At 25.7% G+C, this 20,332-nt stretch overlaps 1 protein-coding gene across 4 annotated transcripts in view; it reads left to right on the forward strand.

Moving 5' to 3' along the window:
• LOC135923898 (protein qui-1-like) overlaps positions 1-20,332 on the forward strand; it is an 80,886-nt gene that overhangs the window by 6,554 nt on the left and 54,000 nt on the right. The window contains exons 1-7 of one of the 4 annotated variants that reach the window (XM_065458894.1): positions 8,707-8,844; positions 9,665-9,787; positions 10,997-11,199; positions 11,274-11,373; positions 13,360-13,456; positions 13,744-13,880; positions 14,300-14,377. In XM_065458894.1, the coding sequence (XP_065314966.1) occupies positions 8,811-8,844; positions 9,665-9,787; positions 10,997-11,199; positions 11,274-11,373; positions 13,360-13,456; positions 13,744-13,880; positions 14,300-14,377 (772 nt within the window). In that variant the 5' untranslated portion in view covers positions 8,707-8,810. Of the gene's footprint in view, positions 1-8,706; positions 8,845-9,664; positions 9,788-10,996; positions 11,200-11,273; positions 11,374-13,359; positions 13,457-13,743; positions 13,881-14,299; positions 14,378-20,332 lie in introns of those variants that run through there. The other 3 variants (XM_065458895.1, XM_065458896.1, XM_065458897.1) reach the window with 3 other exon arrangements.

A 20,332-nucleotide genomic window follows, 5' to 3' on the forward strand; every position in this document is an offset into this window, starting at 1 on the left:
TTCTCTCTTTTAAATGACTGCTATCAATTGCATAATTTCCCCATTCACTTGATATATTCAGTCCTTATGGGGAAGCAGAGTTGCATCTAGTAAACAGCTTGTCAACCCCAATACAATGACATTCCCTTCCCTTATTTTTATTTGATTTCTTTTTTGAGAACCAATTAAAATAGGGAAGGATGTATTTTGAATTAAAAATGTGCAATTATATTAATATACTATGATTTTGTTTATAAGATATTTTATGTATGTTTCATAATAAAAGCTATTAATAATATGCTAAGATACCATTATAATATTTTGGAAAGGTCACGCCTTCCCACCCCCCACTTCTTTATAACTTCTGTCAGGAGTACGCTAAATGTTTTTAAAATCGGCAAAGCACTGCGTTCCCTCGCATTCCCCCTCCCGATTACATCCTTACATAGATCTCAATACGAAGAATATCGTTTCGAGAAAATTTCCCTTTTTTAAAATTTTATCCATATAACTTACAACAAATTTTTTAAGTGAAAACTTTTAATAAAATGAAATGTGTTCATAGTATTTAGTCATAGACTTTTAGAATTTTTCCATGTACTTTTTAAAATAAAAGAAGAAATCTCTGAGATGATTTACAGAATTATAAAATTAAGCTTGGCAATTTAAAAGAAATAAAAGCAAATTTTCATATATATATATGGAAATATAATTTTATCTAATTAAAAAATGAAATCGTTTATTTAAGAAATGGCATTTTATATTTTTTATGGGTGGGGAGTTTTCAATTCCAAAACCTTCCCCTTGTCTACGCCACTGCATGTATGCGTATCAATATTACTCTTAGTTGTATCGATTTATTGGATTAAATTACTAAGAATTACAACATAAGGATTTTTAAAAATAAAATAAATATACATTTGCTGATTAGTTAATTAATGCTTTAAAGATTTAATTATTAATCCATTAATGGGCTTGATAGCCACTGGTGTTATATTAAATTGTAGACCAAGTATTTTCATTAGTCAGAAAAAATTTCAAACAGAATTTTTTAGTATACTATATAATTTTTCCTAATAAAATATAATTTTATTCATAAATTTTCCTCAATATAATTTTATTCTTAACGAAATATAATTATATAAATTTTCCTCAATATAATTTTAGAACGTTTAATAATTTTATTGATTTGTGTACAACGAAAGGGATAGCAAAACTTCTTAGTTAGTTAAAAAATATTTAATTCTTATATGTTAAAACAATCTTAAAAGTAACAGTGGCCATAATAAATTTAAACTCCTCTTCTGTAATATCTTTTTATAACAAAACACAAATAATAATAAAAAATGAGAATTTGTTAAAAATCGATATAAGAATTTTAATTGATCAAAAAAACCTTGTATTTAAATTAAAATGTGGCTCTTAACATTTTTCTAAATGTACCCTTTTTTAAGAGAAAACTTCTATTTATGAAAGGAGTCTATTAAATTGCTGATTCTTGGAATTCAACGAAATGATTCACTCAAATGGAAAATATTAAAGGCGTAAAGTTCGCTACTATCCACAATCCTGGGCTATAAATTAAATCAAAACTAATCTTTTTCCACATAATAAGTTGTTTGTTAGTTGTTGCTGGATTTGTAAAGATTAGCCTAATTATAAAACTTTAAATTAATAAGGGAACAAATTTTGCCCATTAATAGTATTATATTTGTATCTAAAAGCTCAAAATATTTATTGAATTGTAACGTCGCTTCACAAATTTTATTTTAAAATTAGCAAAAAAACATTTTATATTTATATATATTGTCTAAAAGGAATCTAAAATTTATAATTCCAAAGTTTTTAGAGGATTTTAGCCCCCCACCTCAACTATCAACACAACTTTTTAAATATCTATATTAGATGCCACCACGCCCTGGCCCTTAGATTTTTATCGGATTTTTGACCCGGCCCTTTATTAATAAATGTGTAGGAAAACATAATAAATTTGTCTAATTATGCTTTAAAAACATTTTCAAAACTTCGGCCCGGCCCATAAAAATTTAAACAATTTGTGCGGCTCGGTCAGAAAATCAGGCTCATATTCGGATATTAGATATTACCATAATATATTTAAAATAATATTATGTATATTGAATATCATTAATCACGTTAAAATTAATACAATACATTTTTACATTGTAGATTATATTTTATTAAATATATTATATATATATATATATAATGAAATGAAATGACCTAAAAACTAATATTCTGTAGGGAAATATGACATATAAGATTTTTATAGTTTAATGTTATAATTTAGAGCTAATGAAAAATCAATTTATATTATACTAGCAGAGCACCCGCCAATTACTCTAAATATTCATGCTTAAATTTTATAACAAATGTTGGGTGATATTAAATTTTGACAATCCAAAAGCCAATCTTGGATGATGATAAATATTTAAGATTTAGATGATGCTTTCATTTTTAAAGGAAATCACATAAAGATTTTAAATTCTACAACACTTTTTTTAAATAAAATAAGAGTTTACGAGATTTAAAGCTTCACAATTTTTGAAGTCATATGGTCAAAAGTTATTATTTTAGCACTTTTAATTGATATATTTAAAACAACTAATTTATAAATTGGCGTAATGTCTAAGTCTACTTAAAAACATTAAATTTAGGTGATTTTAGAATCATTCGATATATTGCAGTGGCATAACCAAACGGGGGTGTAGAAGAAGAAAAATGTCCCTAGCAAATGTACCTGTTTTGCTAATTTAAAGCTAATAAAATTATCCCCCCCCCTCTCTCAAAAGAGAACAATATATTATTATTATAATTAAACAGTATTTTTTCTAAAAATGTTTGTAAAACAATTATGGTGGTGGCTAGTATAAAAAGTTTTAAAAACACACTGGGGATAAGTTAAAAATATATTTAAAAACTACGCGCGGACTTAAGCTTTATGGAATGGGCATGGAGGACTTTCCTTTTTATTCTAAATAAAATTTTTATTAAAAAATAAAAATATTGAATTTGTTATAAGCTTTAACAAGGAGGGGTGAAATTTAAGTTTGATACGACTTAAAAATATCAGAGGATTTTTTATTAAAATCACTTAAATATTAAAAATAAAACTAATTCTTATTCATTATAATTTATACAATTTATATCTTATTACTATTTACTTATTTTTTTAAACAGGAATTGATTCAATTATGTTTTTAGAGCAAAAATTATGTAAAACAAATAAGATAAAGATTCAATCATGGCAATGTTCCCCTGTGTTTAAGATTTAAAAAAAAAATAGCTACCTAATACTGGTAAGAGGAGATAGAGGTCTGCATTGTGCGGGTTTTTGGACTAAAAGCCCGCCCATCCAATGTTTTAAAAAATTTAACCCGCACACCCAGCCCGCCCATAGTTTTCAAAAAAATATATACCAGCCCGCCCCGCCCATTTGTCTAAAATTCCTTACCAACCCGCCCGCCCGCCCGCCCATTAGTCTAAAAATTTTTTTAACCCGCCCGCCCATTTTTGAAAAATATTCTGAATTTTCTTTTAATTTATATAAATTATTTTTTATTTTTTTAGATATATTTTCTTTATTCATAATAAAATTTTAAAATAAAAATTAAATTAAAATATATTTTTTTATTAAAAATTATGTTATAAAAAATAAAATTTATATATTATATAATAAAATAAAAATGAAAAGGGCAATTATAAAGATAAATAATTATTACTAAAATAAAATAATAGAATGCAGATTGAACCCAAAAAAAGGAAATTTTAAGAGAAAAGTTTTATTACATTCCCATAAAAGGAAATTTTTAATAGATAAAAATGTTTATTTATTCTAAGAAAAAAGTTTTATTGTTGTGTTTATTACATAATATAGTTAGGTAAATGTTCTTCACTTAAAAAAAAATGATTGGTACAATAAAAAAAGAAATATTGTTATAGATCATTTAAACAATTATTTTTTTTAGTTTGTTTTTGAACAAAAATTTTAAATTTCCTTAACCCCCCACCCCGCCCATTTTTTAAATTTTTTAACCCGCCCGCCCAGCCCGCCCATAGTTTCAAATTTATTTAACCCGCCCGCCCACCTGCCCATTCTCGAAAATTTTTTACCCGCCCATCCGCCCGCCCACTTATATGGGCGGGCGAGCCGAAACCCCGCCCAATGCAGACCTCTAAGAGGAGATGCTTAGTATAGGGGAGACCGGGGCCCTATGGCAAGTGGGGTAAGTAGGCAAACGTCTATAACTTTTTCATTTTTAGAGCTAATTGTTTCAAACTTGGTCAAAAGATGTATTTCTATACATACTATCTAACTTTTGTTCATTTAGTAGTAAGAGCTTCGTATTCAAAAGATATTGATCAAAAACAATTTTTTTAGCCCTTTTGTAACAACTTTATTTTTTTTTACTATTTTTGGCTTTGAGTCAAAAAATTATTCAATGAAATTTAAATGTCATATTCCTCAATGTCTAAGCTACCTATTAAACTTAATCCGGATTTACTAGATTATCTGGAAATATTTTAAGGACCTTTAGGCTAACTCACTACCCACGGGGTAAAACTTCATCGGGTAAAATGGCAAATAAAATAGTTTAATGGCAAAATGTGCCCTTATTGTAAAAATTAATTTTTTTAAAAAATATTTATAATTTGTATCAATAATATGTGTAGTTAATAATCAGATAAACACTTTTATTTATTAAATCTTATATTTTACTAGCAAGAGAAGACAAAATTACTTTCTTATACTCGTTTTGCTTAGATTTTTATGAAATTTATATATAATTTCAGTGTCAGCTTTTTTTTATTAAAATTTTTGTCTTCCACCTTTTTATATTCATCTTTTCATATTTCTAAATTTTTCGGAGATTCATTATTTTATTCCTATACTCAATATAATATTCTTGCCAAATAATGAAATCCATAGTCGGTACTTTTATGATTGATTTGAAATAATCGAACATTATTTAGGGGGTAATGTATAATTTTATTTTGTAATATATAACATATTCAATAAAAATAAACACATCAATTTTTTTAATTAATTATGCAGATTGCAATTTAAAAAATAAATTATTGATGATTTAAAAAATATAATCATGTCAATCCATTAGGGTTTTAAACAATGTTTAATTGCCCATAAATAATATAATTTAAAACAAATATTGAATCAATTTCATATGTAGTTGATTGTAATTGCTAATTTAAAAAACAAGCTTTGCCCAAATTATGCATTTAATTACTATACAGTAATTTACAGTGTTGTTAAAATAGCGCGCTACTTTTTTTTATAGGTAGCTTTAGTTGACTACTTTTTTTAGAAAATAGCGATAGCGGTAGCTCGCTACTAATTTAGAAAGTAGCGAATTAGCGCGCTACTTCGCTACTTTCAATACATAATAAATATATCTAAAAATTATTAAAATATATTTTTTATTAAATCTAAAATTATAATCCTTTTATTTTATTTAATTTTGAAATTTACATTTATATTTAAAAATATTATAAATCTAGTTAGCATTATAAATCTAGTTATTAAAAATGTGTGAGATTGTTGAAGATAGCGAAATTTCTTTGGAAAATGAGAAAAATATAGATTATCCTTTCCCAAAATTTAAAAAATACTTTAATCTTGAAGAAAAAATTACTACTGGATATCAGTTTCAATGCAATAAAATTTTGCCAAGCACTGGTAGAGTCTAGGTTAAAAGGCATTGAGAAAAGGACAAAACTATTTTTTCTATTATACAATTATATAAAATGAATGATTTATTGCTTGATTAGCCATTATTTAAATTGGCTTAATTTACAACACAATCTATAATATTAATATATAGTATTAATATAAAATTCAAAATTAATATATTATTAATTACCTTGTGTATAATAATTATATTTTTTAAAATCTTTATTTACCATAATTTAATGCTATTTTAATATTTTTTTTATAAATGAATTTAAATCTCAGATAAATTTAAATTTTGAAAATTAAAAAGGTATTCTTCTTATTTTATAATTAATACAATCGCTTTATATAAATTAGATTTCCAGATCTGTATGATGATGATAATGTAATAGCTGGTATCGTTCATCCTAGTTTCAAGTTAAATTGGCCATATATTAATTTGACTGAATCGAAAGGGCAACTTGATAGGATGATGGTAACGTTAAAAAATGTCATGCCTAACCACGATACTAATACTATAGCTAGATCGAAACCGCGGCCTTCCATAGACGATTTTTTTGAAATAACAATAATAATATTATTGAACCTCTAGATGCTTTTTTTAAATCTAAAAATACTCATTTAAATATCTTTGATGATTTTTTTCATATAAAAAGTGTGTTTATTAAATTTAATACTGCGTTGCCCTCAAGTGCTAGTGCTAAACATATTATTTAGTATAGCAAAGCTTATACTTTCTGATCGTGGCTCTAGACTTGGGGATGATAGTACCGAAATTTTATTATTATTAAAGTGCAATATTGAATAAATTATATATATATGTGTAACATTATAGTCATGTTTTTATACCAATATTTTATTTGTTGAAATAAAGTTATGTAAAAAATATTTTAAAAAAAAATCAAAATAGCGTAAAAAGTAGCTTTAGCTAAAGTAGCTAATAACGAAAATAGCGGTAGCGATAGCGCGCTACTTTTAAAAGTAGCGTTTAACAACACTTGTAATTTAAAATAAAATTAAAAAAAAATTATTATATGTTTTTGACAGAGATAAAGAAGGCGTAGACATAGAGATAAATTATGAGGTAAAAAGTGTTAAAATATTTTCCATATATTGGAAAGACGGCATAAAAAAAATTCTTGAGATAGGGCCTGACCGAATAAACAGATACGATGATAACTCTATCATATTTATAATGTTTTACTAACAAATTGATTAAAAGGCGTAGGCAATATTTAACGATATTTTCACCTTATTTCCAAGTTCCTAAATGACATTATAAAACCACAATTTTTCATAAAAATTTCTTGTGAATTATTTAATATTTCATTTTTTGTTTAAAATCCATTTTATTTATTAATATTTACTGAATATTTTAAATAAAACTTTCGAAAATTGGCTATGAATATAAAAGTATTTTTAAAAAATTCGTTAAATAATTAAATTGAATTTTTCCTTTTAATAGTTATAAGTCGAAATTTTTTTTATTTTAAATTAGACGAAAGAGGAATATATTGGAATTTTTTTAAAATGTCCTTATTATAATATAAAAAAAGAATAATAACAAAATGACCTTGAAGTTGCTAACACTATTGTAAAGAGAATTTTGAAATTATTGGTTTCTAAAGATCGCATAATTTATGTTTAAACATGAATATATTTTTTTTTAATAACACCTATTTATCCCAGTGTAGTCGCAACTCCCTTTTATAAGTATTTAGGTGTAATATAAAATAAAAATCATTTCATTTGAACATGAAAAAAGTATTTTGTAAATTTAGGCAGATGAAAACCTTTTTATCCCTTCATAGCAACGTTGCTTTTCTTGATTAATGGAATTGAGATGAGCAAGTTGTTTAAAATAAAGGCATTCCAAGAAGATCCAAGCATGGTTCTACATCATTTTTTAAAAAAATAAAGAAAATCTATATTAATCAGTGTTTTAAACATGATATACAAAAAACAAACACAATGATTATTGTACTTCAAATTATATGACCATTTTTTGTTTAATTATTAATTTACTACTTTTAAATAAGAGAAATAGAGTTTGAAACCGAAACTAAAATTTTTACGAATCTCTTTTGAGGTTTCTAAAAATATATTCGGTATATATCAATATGCACTTTAACCGATTCCATACCACCAATTAAAAGATATGTAAGCCAATACTACCTATAATTATTGCAAAATATAATAATGTATAGTATATTTATATTTATAGAAAAAACAAAGATATAATTCATTATTATCATTTTTTATTTATTTATCATTTATAATTAATTTATAAAATTACTAATATTAAATTAAAAGAAATAGGAAATAAAAATTAAGAGTGCTTTCTTTCTTTTTTTAATAGGTTTTTCATATGAATTTTTTATTACGTAATGCGACAGAAATTTTTTTTTAAATTTATGAAGAAATTTTTATTTTTGAGTATCGGACACTGGTATACGTTAAAATATAAAGTATCGACTGAAACTGATCAATATATGTTATGTATCAGTTATGTAAAGTATCCGAATTCGTAAATAAGAAAAAAAAAATCGTACTCCATTAATAATAAATCCAATATTCAAAATAAATATTAAAAATGTACGCTGCAGCTGCACGTTGGTTTTATTTTTATATAAAAACCAAATGCGTCTGATGGTAAATATTATCAAATTCTTTATATATTAAATTGAATTTGACAATCTCTCTTATGATTTCCAATTATATTTGGCAATTGAGTATTACTACAGTATAGTTCTGCATATACTTTTACTTCTGATTAAATTAAAGCTTATAAATATAAAGTGATTTTAATTTTAAAAAAAATCAATTGTTTAGAATTAAATTCAAAATTTATTAGATATTTTTTAAACTTTTTTAACCACAAAAATACAAATAAAGTATTTATTAGACATTATTTTATCGAGCCTATACATTATAAATTATTTATTTATGAAAGCCGCATCATCTTAAAATAATAGAATATATAGCATTTTTATAGTACGTTTTTACAATTTTAGAATTTGTGTAAATTTAATTTTTTTAAAAAATATTTTTTGCTTTGTAAACAAAATTTTTTATCTGAGAGTGGGAATTGGGATTATTCATAAATCTCTTTGATAGGGGTAAAATGCACATAGATGGACCTAACCTTCATATCACGGGTTTGTTATTTATATATTTTTCCTAAAATATTTATCATTATATACGAAAAAGAATATCGTTTTGAAGTGTAGTGAGTTGCTTAGTCGGTTCTATATCACCAGTAGCATATATCTGGATTCAAATCCAACTAGTACCATATTTATTTCTGAAGCCAACTCTATGCTAAGGGGTATGATATATAGAATATCGAAAGCAGCGGCGTGATTCCGCCTCTTAATATTTAAAAAATGAGTTCTTACTTACTCTTATATTATTTTGTGTAATTTGGTTAATATTTATCCAAAATTTGGTCATTTTTAATATACCTCCAAAAAATTGGTTGATGTTTAGCAAATGGCTTTGCAGGTATTACGGCCTTGGGGAATGGTAATGTGCCTTTCAGGTGTTGTTATGTTTTAAATAATATGATTTGTTCTTTAATTAAATAGCATATTTATCCTCATACTAGGACTACGCATAGAATTTAAATAATATTTATTGAACGGATATATTATTGGATTTATTTTATAAAAAATGACCCTTTAAAGGAATATTTAAGAATTTGTTGTTGATATAACGCAAATGAAACGATCGTAGTGTACGATTAGTTAGCTGTTAAGGGGAAAAAAAGACATAAATACATAAATAAGCTTTTATTTAAAATTTACCTCTTAAGGTTCCAATCCTTAATATTGATTTGAAAAATATTCTTTAAATAATATTAAAAAGTCTATTCACTATGTTTTTGGAAGATTCATCAAATAATTAATTTCATAATTGTATAATAATACTATTATATATATATATACTAAATATTATAATTTATTTTCTATTTAACAGTTGAGAAGGAATCCAAATACAGCGCAGCTAACGTTGACAAAATCATCCATTTTTATGACCTGAATTATATACCAAAGCCCAGTATCAGGCATATAAGAATTTTCATCTCAAGCCATCATGAAGGTTATTTACAAATTTTTATATCGATACAAATATTTTAGAGGTCCGAAATTTTTTTAAAAAATTCTATTTTTAAATCTAGTCTGGAATTTTTTTTATGAAATATTTTTGGCTCGGTTCGAGTTTTCAATCTTTAGCTCGATTTGGATTTTTTAAAGTTTGTTATTTTATGGATCGATCTCGCCCCGATTTTTTAAATCTTATCATTTTAATAAAGAAATTTGAAATAATTTTGGCTGTATTTGCCAACTGGTTTTAAAAGTCAAGTATAAAGTCAATTTTAGAAAGTAAAATTTTGGGGATTTTATCAGACGCGTAATAAAGAGTAAGGAAATTTCCTCTCCCCCATCGCAAAGTGCCTATTTTCGTAAATACCATTTTATAATAAAAATTTTCCCCCTACACACTTCTCGCTCCCCTCTCTTTAAAAAATGTGTACAATATATCACTATAAAGAAGAATTTGAAGAAAAATTTTGTGAATGTTAATAATCTTTTAAAATAACGACTATAAAATTTATAATTTTTAGAAAAAAACATTCTTATATAAAAATCCAAAGCTATTTTTATAAAAATCTAATATAGCCAAAGTCTTACAATAAGTGGACCTAAAGATTTCCAATAAAATGGGGGAAACACCACCTAATAGGGCTACCCTCCTACCTTAACAAAATCCCTGATACGCTTAATTTATACAGAGTATAAAAAAATTAATAAAAATAAATATTTTGAGTCAATATTTCTTTATCCTAAACCAGGACCCTGAACCCGAACCCTTTTTAGTTTTATTCCTGAACCTGAACTCAGACCCGGACCATTTTTTGTCGAAGGGTTCACATCCCTGCTAATAACAAAATATTTTCTACAACTGTCATTACCTAAATGAAATCCATTTTCTGATATTAAAAAAGCACTAGTATACACATAAATAGTTTACCAAGTTTCAACAAATTTCTATATAATATCAAACTCGATAACCTTAGACTAAAACAAACAGAACTCCCTTCACTGCCAAGATCAAAAAAAATCATGAATAAAAATTTTTCTTTCAAATAATAGACATATGTTTTAAATATATTATTCTGGCCTAGGTATTTAGTTAACACTATTATTAGCACCTCTAAACTTTTACTAAAGTTTATTCATATTGATATTTTAAGTGGCAATATATTCTATGTAGAATATTCTAGGAAATTTTTTTTTTACAAATTAGAATTCGAATATGAACGCCATTTGTTAACCTCTATTTTATTACCGGATCTCCAAAATTTTTGTTCTCAATATGGTTACGATGTTGAATTCTTGAACTTTAACGCAGCTTCTCACATTGACCCATATTATGATTCCCAGTTGTACGAATATTCATACCAATGTTTAGAAGATTGTTTTGTTGAAAGCAAGGGAGTGTTTTTTGTGGTAATTATTACAATAGTACAAATAATTTGGATTAACTGAATATGGATGTGTTTTTTATATACTATAAATTCAAGGGTTTAATTGGAGAAAAAGATGGTACCATACCGGTTCCAGCCAATATATCAACATCTGATATGGAGGTTTTAACGGAATACATAAAAGACGATACCAAAAGTTAATTAAAAAGAATTATGAAAAATTATTTTTTATAATAGGTAATTATAAAAGTTGAAGTACCTTGAAAATAAATGTGATGATTATAAGGAAATAGTTAATATTTAGTCACTATAAGCTCTTAATATAAGGAAATTAATCTATATAGATGTTATGGTTAATATAAAAAGGTTTTTGGAAGTTTAATTTATCTCAATTCAAAAAATCTATAAAAAAACAATCATATTTTTTTTCTTCCTTTCCTACTTTATTGTCTATTTTTTGGTTGTGTTCAAATCTTTTTTCTTTAAGGAATACAAAGACAAACTTTTAAGTTATGAAAATTTTATAAAATTTGAAAAAAATTTTGGCCATATTTTTTTTGATGTTTTGGACACAGTGTTATAAGAATATATTTAAAAAGAATTTTGGCCATATTTTTTTTTGATGTTTTGGACACAGTGTTAAGAATATATTTTAAAATATTCTTTTTCATAATCCCCCGCCCTTCTTGTAAAATATATTTTGATATTTTTATTTGTTTTTATATGTTTTATATTCCCTTTATTCCAAATTTATATGTTTTTACTCTAAAGATTATAAAGTTCGATTTTTTTTAAAAAATAAATTATTTATGACCCGAAGGCTACCTAATTACCTTGAAAAATAAGATATTCTTTAGGTATCTTAATATATAACAATTATTTTGTCGATTTTATCATTTTAAAGGGCAAATCATATTAGAGATCTGCAAAGTTAGGCCCGACCCGTACCGGCCCGAGTCGGGCCTAATTTTATTTAAAATAATTTTGTTTGGGTCGGGCCGGGCCTAATATTTTTAAAAAAATTTGGGCCGGGTCGGGTCGGACTTTGGAAATTTTTTTAAATATATCTAAATTTATCAATTTTATATTGAATTTTTTATGTAAAATAAAAATTTTTGATTTTATTTATTGCAACTAAACGCCATATAACATATGTCTTTTATTTTGAGTAATTATAAAAATTAATTTCTATATTTAAATAAATTCGGACCTGGCCGGGCCGCTAAATTTTTTTAAAAGAAGTTTCGGATTCGGGCCGGGCCGGGCCGGCAAATCTTTTTAAAAAAATTTCGGGTTCGGGCCGGGCTTGAAAAATTAGGCCCGATGCAGATCACTAAATCATATTATAATTAAAAGTCCACAATGTATAATTATATTATTATAAATTACATGTGATAGGGTGTATACTAATCTAATTCGGTATATGCAGGAATTTTTAACATTTACATTTGAAGTCCTAAAGATTAACTTGACCGGAATTGTATTCCAGCAAGTTTATAGTATACCTACCCTTTAAATTTCAGATAATTCAAATATAAATTTCTGCCATCCCCCTATTTTAAATAAGTATCGGTATATATACTTGAATATTATATTTATCAGAGATCAGCAGACCCGGCCCTATCGGGCAAGGCCGTATTAAAATTTTAAATATATCCGGGCCGGGCCTAAAAAATTTTTTTTTTAAAATCCCGTTTATTTTAAAACTAAATATTTCAAATCGCCATTATTATCTATAAAAATTAAAAATAAATGTAATATATTTAAAAAATGTCCGGGAGTCTGAAAATTTTCTTTAAAAATAATTCGGGTTGGGTCGGCCTAAAAATATAAAACCCGGGCAGACCGAAAAATTTTTTTTAAAAAAATTCAAGCCGGGCCGTGTATATGGAACCTTTGCAGGTCTCTAATATTTATTTATATTCTAAAATTGATAAATATTAAAATAAATTGGTCTTAAGATTTTATACTATATAGAAATTTAAATAAATATAAACTACAGGATATACAATTTTAAAAGATAAATAATGTTTAGATTCAAACATTCATATGCTGACATTCGAGAGTTTATCTTATTTGATATCTCTAAGGTGTCTTATAAAAAAAAATTTGTAAATTTAGTAATGAGTCATTATATACTGTCTTTTTTTTAAAATTGATTAACTAAATAAACCTTGATCAGAAATGGCACTCATTCAAGAATGGTATTCAAGAAACAACATCAACACCCCATTTTATTCTCTCGAAAATTTATCAAAAGCATTCCCATTTTATTACAAGTGCATATGATTTATTAATGCATGTGTTATGACAAATTAACTTGATTGTTAAATGTGGACCAAGTATGAATACTAATATTATCATCTTTGTGAATATTTTTCATATTGGACACACATACATATATAGTATAATAATAATAAATATATGAATTCATTTGGGACAATGAAATATGTTTCAATTTCTGATGCACAGATTATAAATAAACTTGAATATACAAGTTGCATTGAATATTATGATTTAACTGCTTTAAATAATTTTTAATATTTATATTTATAAAAATAAATAGATCGAACCCTGAAAAGAGTAAATCAGAACAAAGCAAGTGGGTCAAAACGCATAATGATCTGGTGCATTTATTAAGACAAATATCTTTGAAAGCCTTCGATGATGGAAAAATCGATGCTGAGATGTGTGTCAAAACAAGTTTAATATAATTTTTTTATTATATCATATATTAAAAATTAATTACTCTATTATTATAGGGTTCTAACTGAAATCTAATTTCTTGCCATCTGATCTCGTTTACCATCTAACGGAACTTATATTTTATAACAGTGTATATTTAATTTTTAGGTGTTTTTTTTACTGTAAATCAATGGAGTTCAGTGTTACCAATAATATTTTTACCCCAAGTCAAAAGGTGGAGTCAATAACCTGTGATAAGTTAGCAAGCTAAAAATTAAAGATTATTTAATATTTTAAAAGGAAATCATTATTTTTTTTTCGAGTTTAAATAGTGATAATTAACAACACTTATTATTTTATTTTAACCCTATTCTACCAAACAATTTAATTCGATAATATTTCTATTTATATTATCTTTGGGTAAAAACATATTTAAGCCCTAACGCTTCATTTGGAGAAAGCATTGACACTGTCTAGTACCAATATAGATAACCATTGCGTTTTTATAGTTCGAGGTATAAAAACATTTTAAATTTAAATTTAATAATATATTTATCTTATATAGGTAATAGTAATCGGACAAAAATTCTCTTATTTTTTTTAAGTTAGCAATATAATTTTAAAATGATATTTCGACAATGAAAATTAAATTCCCACAAACACTAAAATCGACTAATTCGAAATAATATAATAAAACGATAGTTAAGGATCTCGAGTATAATCGATGGCCTGATAGTACAAGTGGTGTATTGCTTAAAAATCTGAAGGGGCTTATATAATGTTATTAAAAATATGATATGCATAAAAAATCGATTTTTTTTATTACTAATATTATTAAAGTCTTTTCAAAATTAATCTACAAATTTAATACCATCGATATCTAAACAAATTAAAATATATATAAATATGAATTTAAAAAATTCAATCTTTCAATTCTTCGTTTTCTTTGGACTGTATTTTTTTTGAAAAGGTTGCATTCGTCCGCGATGATTCCTTTTCCATATTTTAATATATGGATCTGGAATCCATTCTGGATATCGAAGGTTCATTAATATTTATGAACATTAAACTTGACATATTATTTACACTTAAACTCGTTCGATAATCTACCATGATCAATTCATGAGATGAAGTCCCTTTCATACTCGACATTACTTCGTGTTAATAAGGAATCTTTTCAACTTTTCATTAGGAATATCTCCAGCAGTCGTTCATATTCATTTAATTTGAATCTTTGGCAGATTTCTTTTTTTTCCCTTTAGCCAAATGGCCCATCTAGGCTCTTAGGCCCAATTTTATTTTTGAATTAAAAATATATTGGAAGAATTTGTAAAATAAAAAAAATAATTTATCATTATTTATTCAAGTAATTTAACTATCGTTTTCAAAGCTATCCATTAGACGGGACTGTATGATGTTTTTAGAGGAATTATAAACTGGTCCGTTTTTAATATTACTAGTTTTGAATTTTTGTGGTATATTTTTAAATGAAAGTTTAATTTTTGAATCTAGCGACATTTGAATAATCCACATGATATTTAAATATTATTGTCAACATGATCCTAATGATTTAATTTTTCAAATATCAGTCAATTATTAAAAAATGGTTCATTGGGATACTGAAGAACTCGATAAAAAAAATATTCTAATTTGTTATTTTTTTCAAAGTAGAATGATTAATCTTAGCAACTAACAACTTATCTACTTGAAAATTTCGAATTCCCAATGAAACATTTTAAGATTATGCTAAAATTGGATAATATCTTGCTTGTAGTGTTATTAAATCGGCCCTCAATCTTAGCAGACGAAAAAATTTGATAAGTCTTAAGGTAAGAATATATATATTTTTTTAAGATTCTTAAGTTAAAGGGTTATCTCTTAAAAATTTGGTTTAGCCTTTCTAGAATCGACTTTTAACCTGCTAAAAACGGAGCCATTTATTTACTTGGAATTTCACACTATGCTTTAAAATAAAGCGGAACAGCAGCGATTTATAAAAATTTCTATGGTGGTTATAAATTTTTTCAAAAGAAATTTGATGTTTAAAATATTATTGGGGCAATAATATCTATTTAATCAAGGGTTCGAATCTCACCGCTTCCGAATTAAAAACATGTTATCACTTCACTATATCTGTATTTTTCAATCTCCGAAATAATCTAATGAATTGCCTTTTTACTCAGGTCATATTCTCTCAATTTTTATCAAAACAAATTTATTTATGTATAAATTTGGAATGCAAACACAATATAGAGTAAGAAATATAAATAAATTAGAAATAAAATTTGGTTAAATCATAATTGCCGTGAATAATATTATTTTATCGAGATAAAGGGGGCATAAAGAGGTTCTTTTGACATTGAGTATTAATAGCGATGCAAAAGATTCTTTCGATAGGTGTACTGTTAGCAGGTATGCAAAGGACTTTCCTAGCTAAATTAGCTAGTCTAAAGTTCTGGTCTCTTTTTTCCCAAAAACATTTATAAATATTAAAATATAGTTAGTTTTGATTATAAAAAAATTTATGTAATAAAAATAAATATTTATGGTAATTTGTTGCATTTTAATAATAAAATCATTTCAATATTATCATCCCCAAGAGGTCCGTGAAGTTGGCCCCACACTTTTTGATTTTCAATGGTTTATCAGTTGGACTGATTTGTACCCGATTTGTACCGTTTTCAGTTCGATTTGTACCATCACCGTTTTTGAGATATTCAAAGAACAAAATGGGGGGCCAACTTCACGACAGCCCCCCAACATTTGAACTTAAAAATAAAAAGTGCATAGGTCGATAGAGAATGATTTGTACCGTTTTCAGTTCGATTTGTACCATCACCGTTTTCCAGCTATTGACCGTTAAAAATATGGCGCCAAAAATAAGAAACACTCAAAATTTATTTTTTAAAAACATTTTTTTAACATACAACGATAGAGAATTTTTTTTCTCTTCCTAATGATGCCTCAAATTATGCTTTATCTTTATTATTTATTTCGGAAATCAAATTTTTAACCTTATATTATAGCGTGAAGTTAGCCCCCCCCCCGATATTCAAAATAGTTTGCTTATTTATAAATATTTTTCAAAAATGGACATATAATATAGAATATTACTTTATTATATATATAAATAAATATATTTACAAAAATAAACACAATAATATATGATATCGTTTTATTAAAGAAATATAATGATGGTTAATTTGAAAGTGTTTCTGTTGAATTTGTAGGTTATAATTCAACAGTAGTGTTTTGATTCTTTGATTGCTCCATCAAAGTCTCACATTTGAAAAAGTATTTACTTCTGCTATGATTGTAGATACAATCTAAATAATATTAAATTTATAGATAAAAAAAATATATTTTACTGGCTTCAGATGGCACCCTTTCCAAAAGAGCCAAAAGTTTATCATCCAAGAGGGCATTTATTTTTTAACTAGTAACCTTTGGTGTAATTTCTTTTATCATTGTTCATAAATATTTACTAATTTTTTGGTAACCTTATCCTATATTCTAAAATGATATAATATCAATTAATATATAAAATGATATAATAAAAATTACTATATTCTAAAATTATATAAATATAAATTAATATATTATAAAATGATATAATATAAATTACTATATTCTAAAATTATATAAATATAAATTAATATATTATAAAATTATATAAATTAATATATTCCTAAATGATATAATATCAATTAATATATGAGATAAATTATACATACAAATTTGTATACATTTTCAATTTTAGCGCAAAATTATAAAATAAATCAAACCAGTTAGCTTTTTTTAACACTTGAAAAAATCCAATCTGCACAATACCATATAAAATGCATTATAAGCTCTTAAAACGGAGCGTAATAACATATTTATTTATTTTATTATCCAAATTTTATATATAATAAATCATTTATGCGACGTAGGCAATAAGCGATATAATGACCTAAAATATTTGGATCGTTTTGCTCATTGCCTTCATAAGCTATTACACCTCTAAAGGTGTAAATAATTTGATCAATTTTGATATAATTTGGTATTGTTTTTATATCAATTAAAGGGTATTGCCCCGTTTTTAATGTGATTTCTAATAATATATTTAACGATTTAAAAGTAACGTAGAAGATAATATATAGTTACAAGATATATTTGAAATTTTTTTTACATTACATATCCCTCTACCTATAGGCTGGGCTAAATAATCATTAATAATTGATTCTAAATTAGATATATTATTTATATGTTCAATTGAAAATGATAAAATGCCATTTTTGTAAATTATATTAAAACATGACTCCTTAGAACACACGACACTTTCTTCCGTCGTGTGTTCAAACATACCTATTGCTATTATTTTGTTAACTATCGTTGTACGTTAAGAAATTTAAAAAAAAAAAAAATTTGAGTGTTTTTTATTTTTGGCACCATATTTTTAACCGTCAATAGCTGGAAAACGGTAATAGTACAAATCGAGTTTGAAACGGTACAAATTAATCCCGTTTTAAAAATTTGAAAAATCTCAAATTTTGAATATCGGGGGGGGGGCTAACTTCATGCTATATAATATAAGGTTTAAAATTTGATTTCCGAAATAAATAATGAAGATAAAGCTTAATTTTAGGCATCATTATGAAGAAAAAAAAATTCTCTATCGTTGTACGTTAAGAAATTTGTTTAAAAAAAAAATTTGTGTTTTTTATTTTTGGCGCCATATTTTTAACGGTCAATAGCTGGAAAACAGTAATGGTCAAATCTAGTTTGAAACGGTACAAATCGGTACAAATCAATCACGTTTTAAAAATTTGAAAAATCTCGAATTTTGAATATCGGGGGGAGGGGGGGGGACTAACTTCACGCTATAATACAAGGTTTAAAATTTGATTTCCGAAATAAATAATGAAGATAAAGCTTAATTTGAGGCATCATTAGGAAGAGAAAAAAAATTCTTTATCGTTGTACGTTAAAAAATTTAAAAGAAAATAAATTTTGAGTGTTTTTTATTTTTGGCGCCATACTTTTAACGGTCAATAGCTGGAAAACGGTGATGGTACAAATCAAACTGAAAACGGTACAAATCATTCTCTATCGACCTATGCACTTTTTATTTTTAAGTTCAAAAGTTGGGGAGCTGTCGTGAAGTTGGCCCCCCATTTTGTTCTTTGAATATCTCAAAAACGATGATGGTACAAATCATGTACAAATCAGTCCAACTGATAAACCATTGAAAATCAAAAAGTGTAGGCCAACTTCATGGACCTATCTCCAAGTCTAGAGCAACGATCAGAAAGTATAAGTTTTGCCTTATTAAATAATCTCTCGACACTAACACTTGAGGGTAAGGGCGTAATCGCCTAGCGACATTTTATCACACGACACTTTATCATGCGACACTTTATCACGACGACACTTTATCACGACGACACTTTATCACGACGACACTTTATCACGACGACACTTTATCATGACGACACTTTATCATGACGACACTTTATCACGACGACACTTTATCACTCAGTCATTTGATAACGCGACACTTTATCACGCGACATTTTATCATGATATACTTAAAACTTAATTTATTATAATTGAAAAGTTAAATTTTGATAATATCTCATTTTTTGACTTTTCCGTCTAAATTTCAATATTTAAAAAATTTAAATTAATTTTTTCTGTATTTTTTTTATTGAGAAAAACTCATATTTTAATTTACAAAAATATAATTTTTTTAACATAATTATCATCTTATATAGGGAAACAGGAGACATAAGCAATAATTTTCTATTTATACTTTTTATTAATAAGTAACTATAAATCAATAAAACACCACACTTAAATTAATGTGTTTATCTATTGATATTTTTTAAGCTAATCGTTTTTTCACAAAGATTTATAATTTTTACAAATTAAGGTTTTGTATTTACCCATAAATATAATAATATTTTTTTTTCTATATATACCTCAATTTTCTATATTATTATATATTAAAGAATATTTTTTTTATTAATTATAATGTTTGAATTAGGATTTACATCGAAAAGTAAACCTACCCTTTTATATCAAAATTACGAATATACTAAATTTAGGACAAATAAAAATGAATCAATATGCTGGAGATGCGCCAAATATAAATCTCTAAAATGCCATTCTTTTATTACAGCAAAATTGAATGATATCTTAAAAGGTCCCCTTGATCATACTCATGAGGGTAACATTTCAAAATCTTATGCCCGAAAAGCAATATCAGAAATGAAATCCAAATTAAGTGAATATTCTAGTCCTTCTTTGGTCCATGCAACAACATTGTTAAATTATGATAATAATACCTTGATGGTTATGCCAAATAAGTCTGCCCTTTATCGATCCTTACAAAGGCATAAAAAATCGATCTCTACTATTATATTGCCTCCTATGCCTAAGGATCTCACTTTCTTATATCCGGAATGTTACAGGATATTCTCAAATAC

The sequence above is a fragment of the Gordionus sp. m RMFG-2023 genome, chromosome 2 (genome assembly GCF_954871325.1).
Source record: "Gordionus sp. m RMFG-2023 chromosome 2, tfGorSpeb1-WG-v2, whole genome shotgun sequence".
NCBI classification, from domain to species: domain Eukaryota; kingdom Metazoa; phylum Nematomorpha; class Gordioida; order Chordodea; family Parachordodidae; genus Gordionus; species Gordionus sp. m RMFG-2023.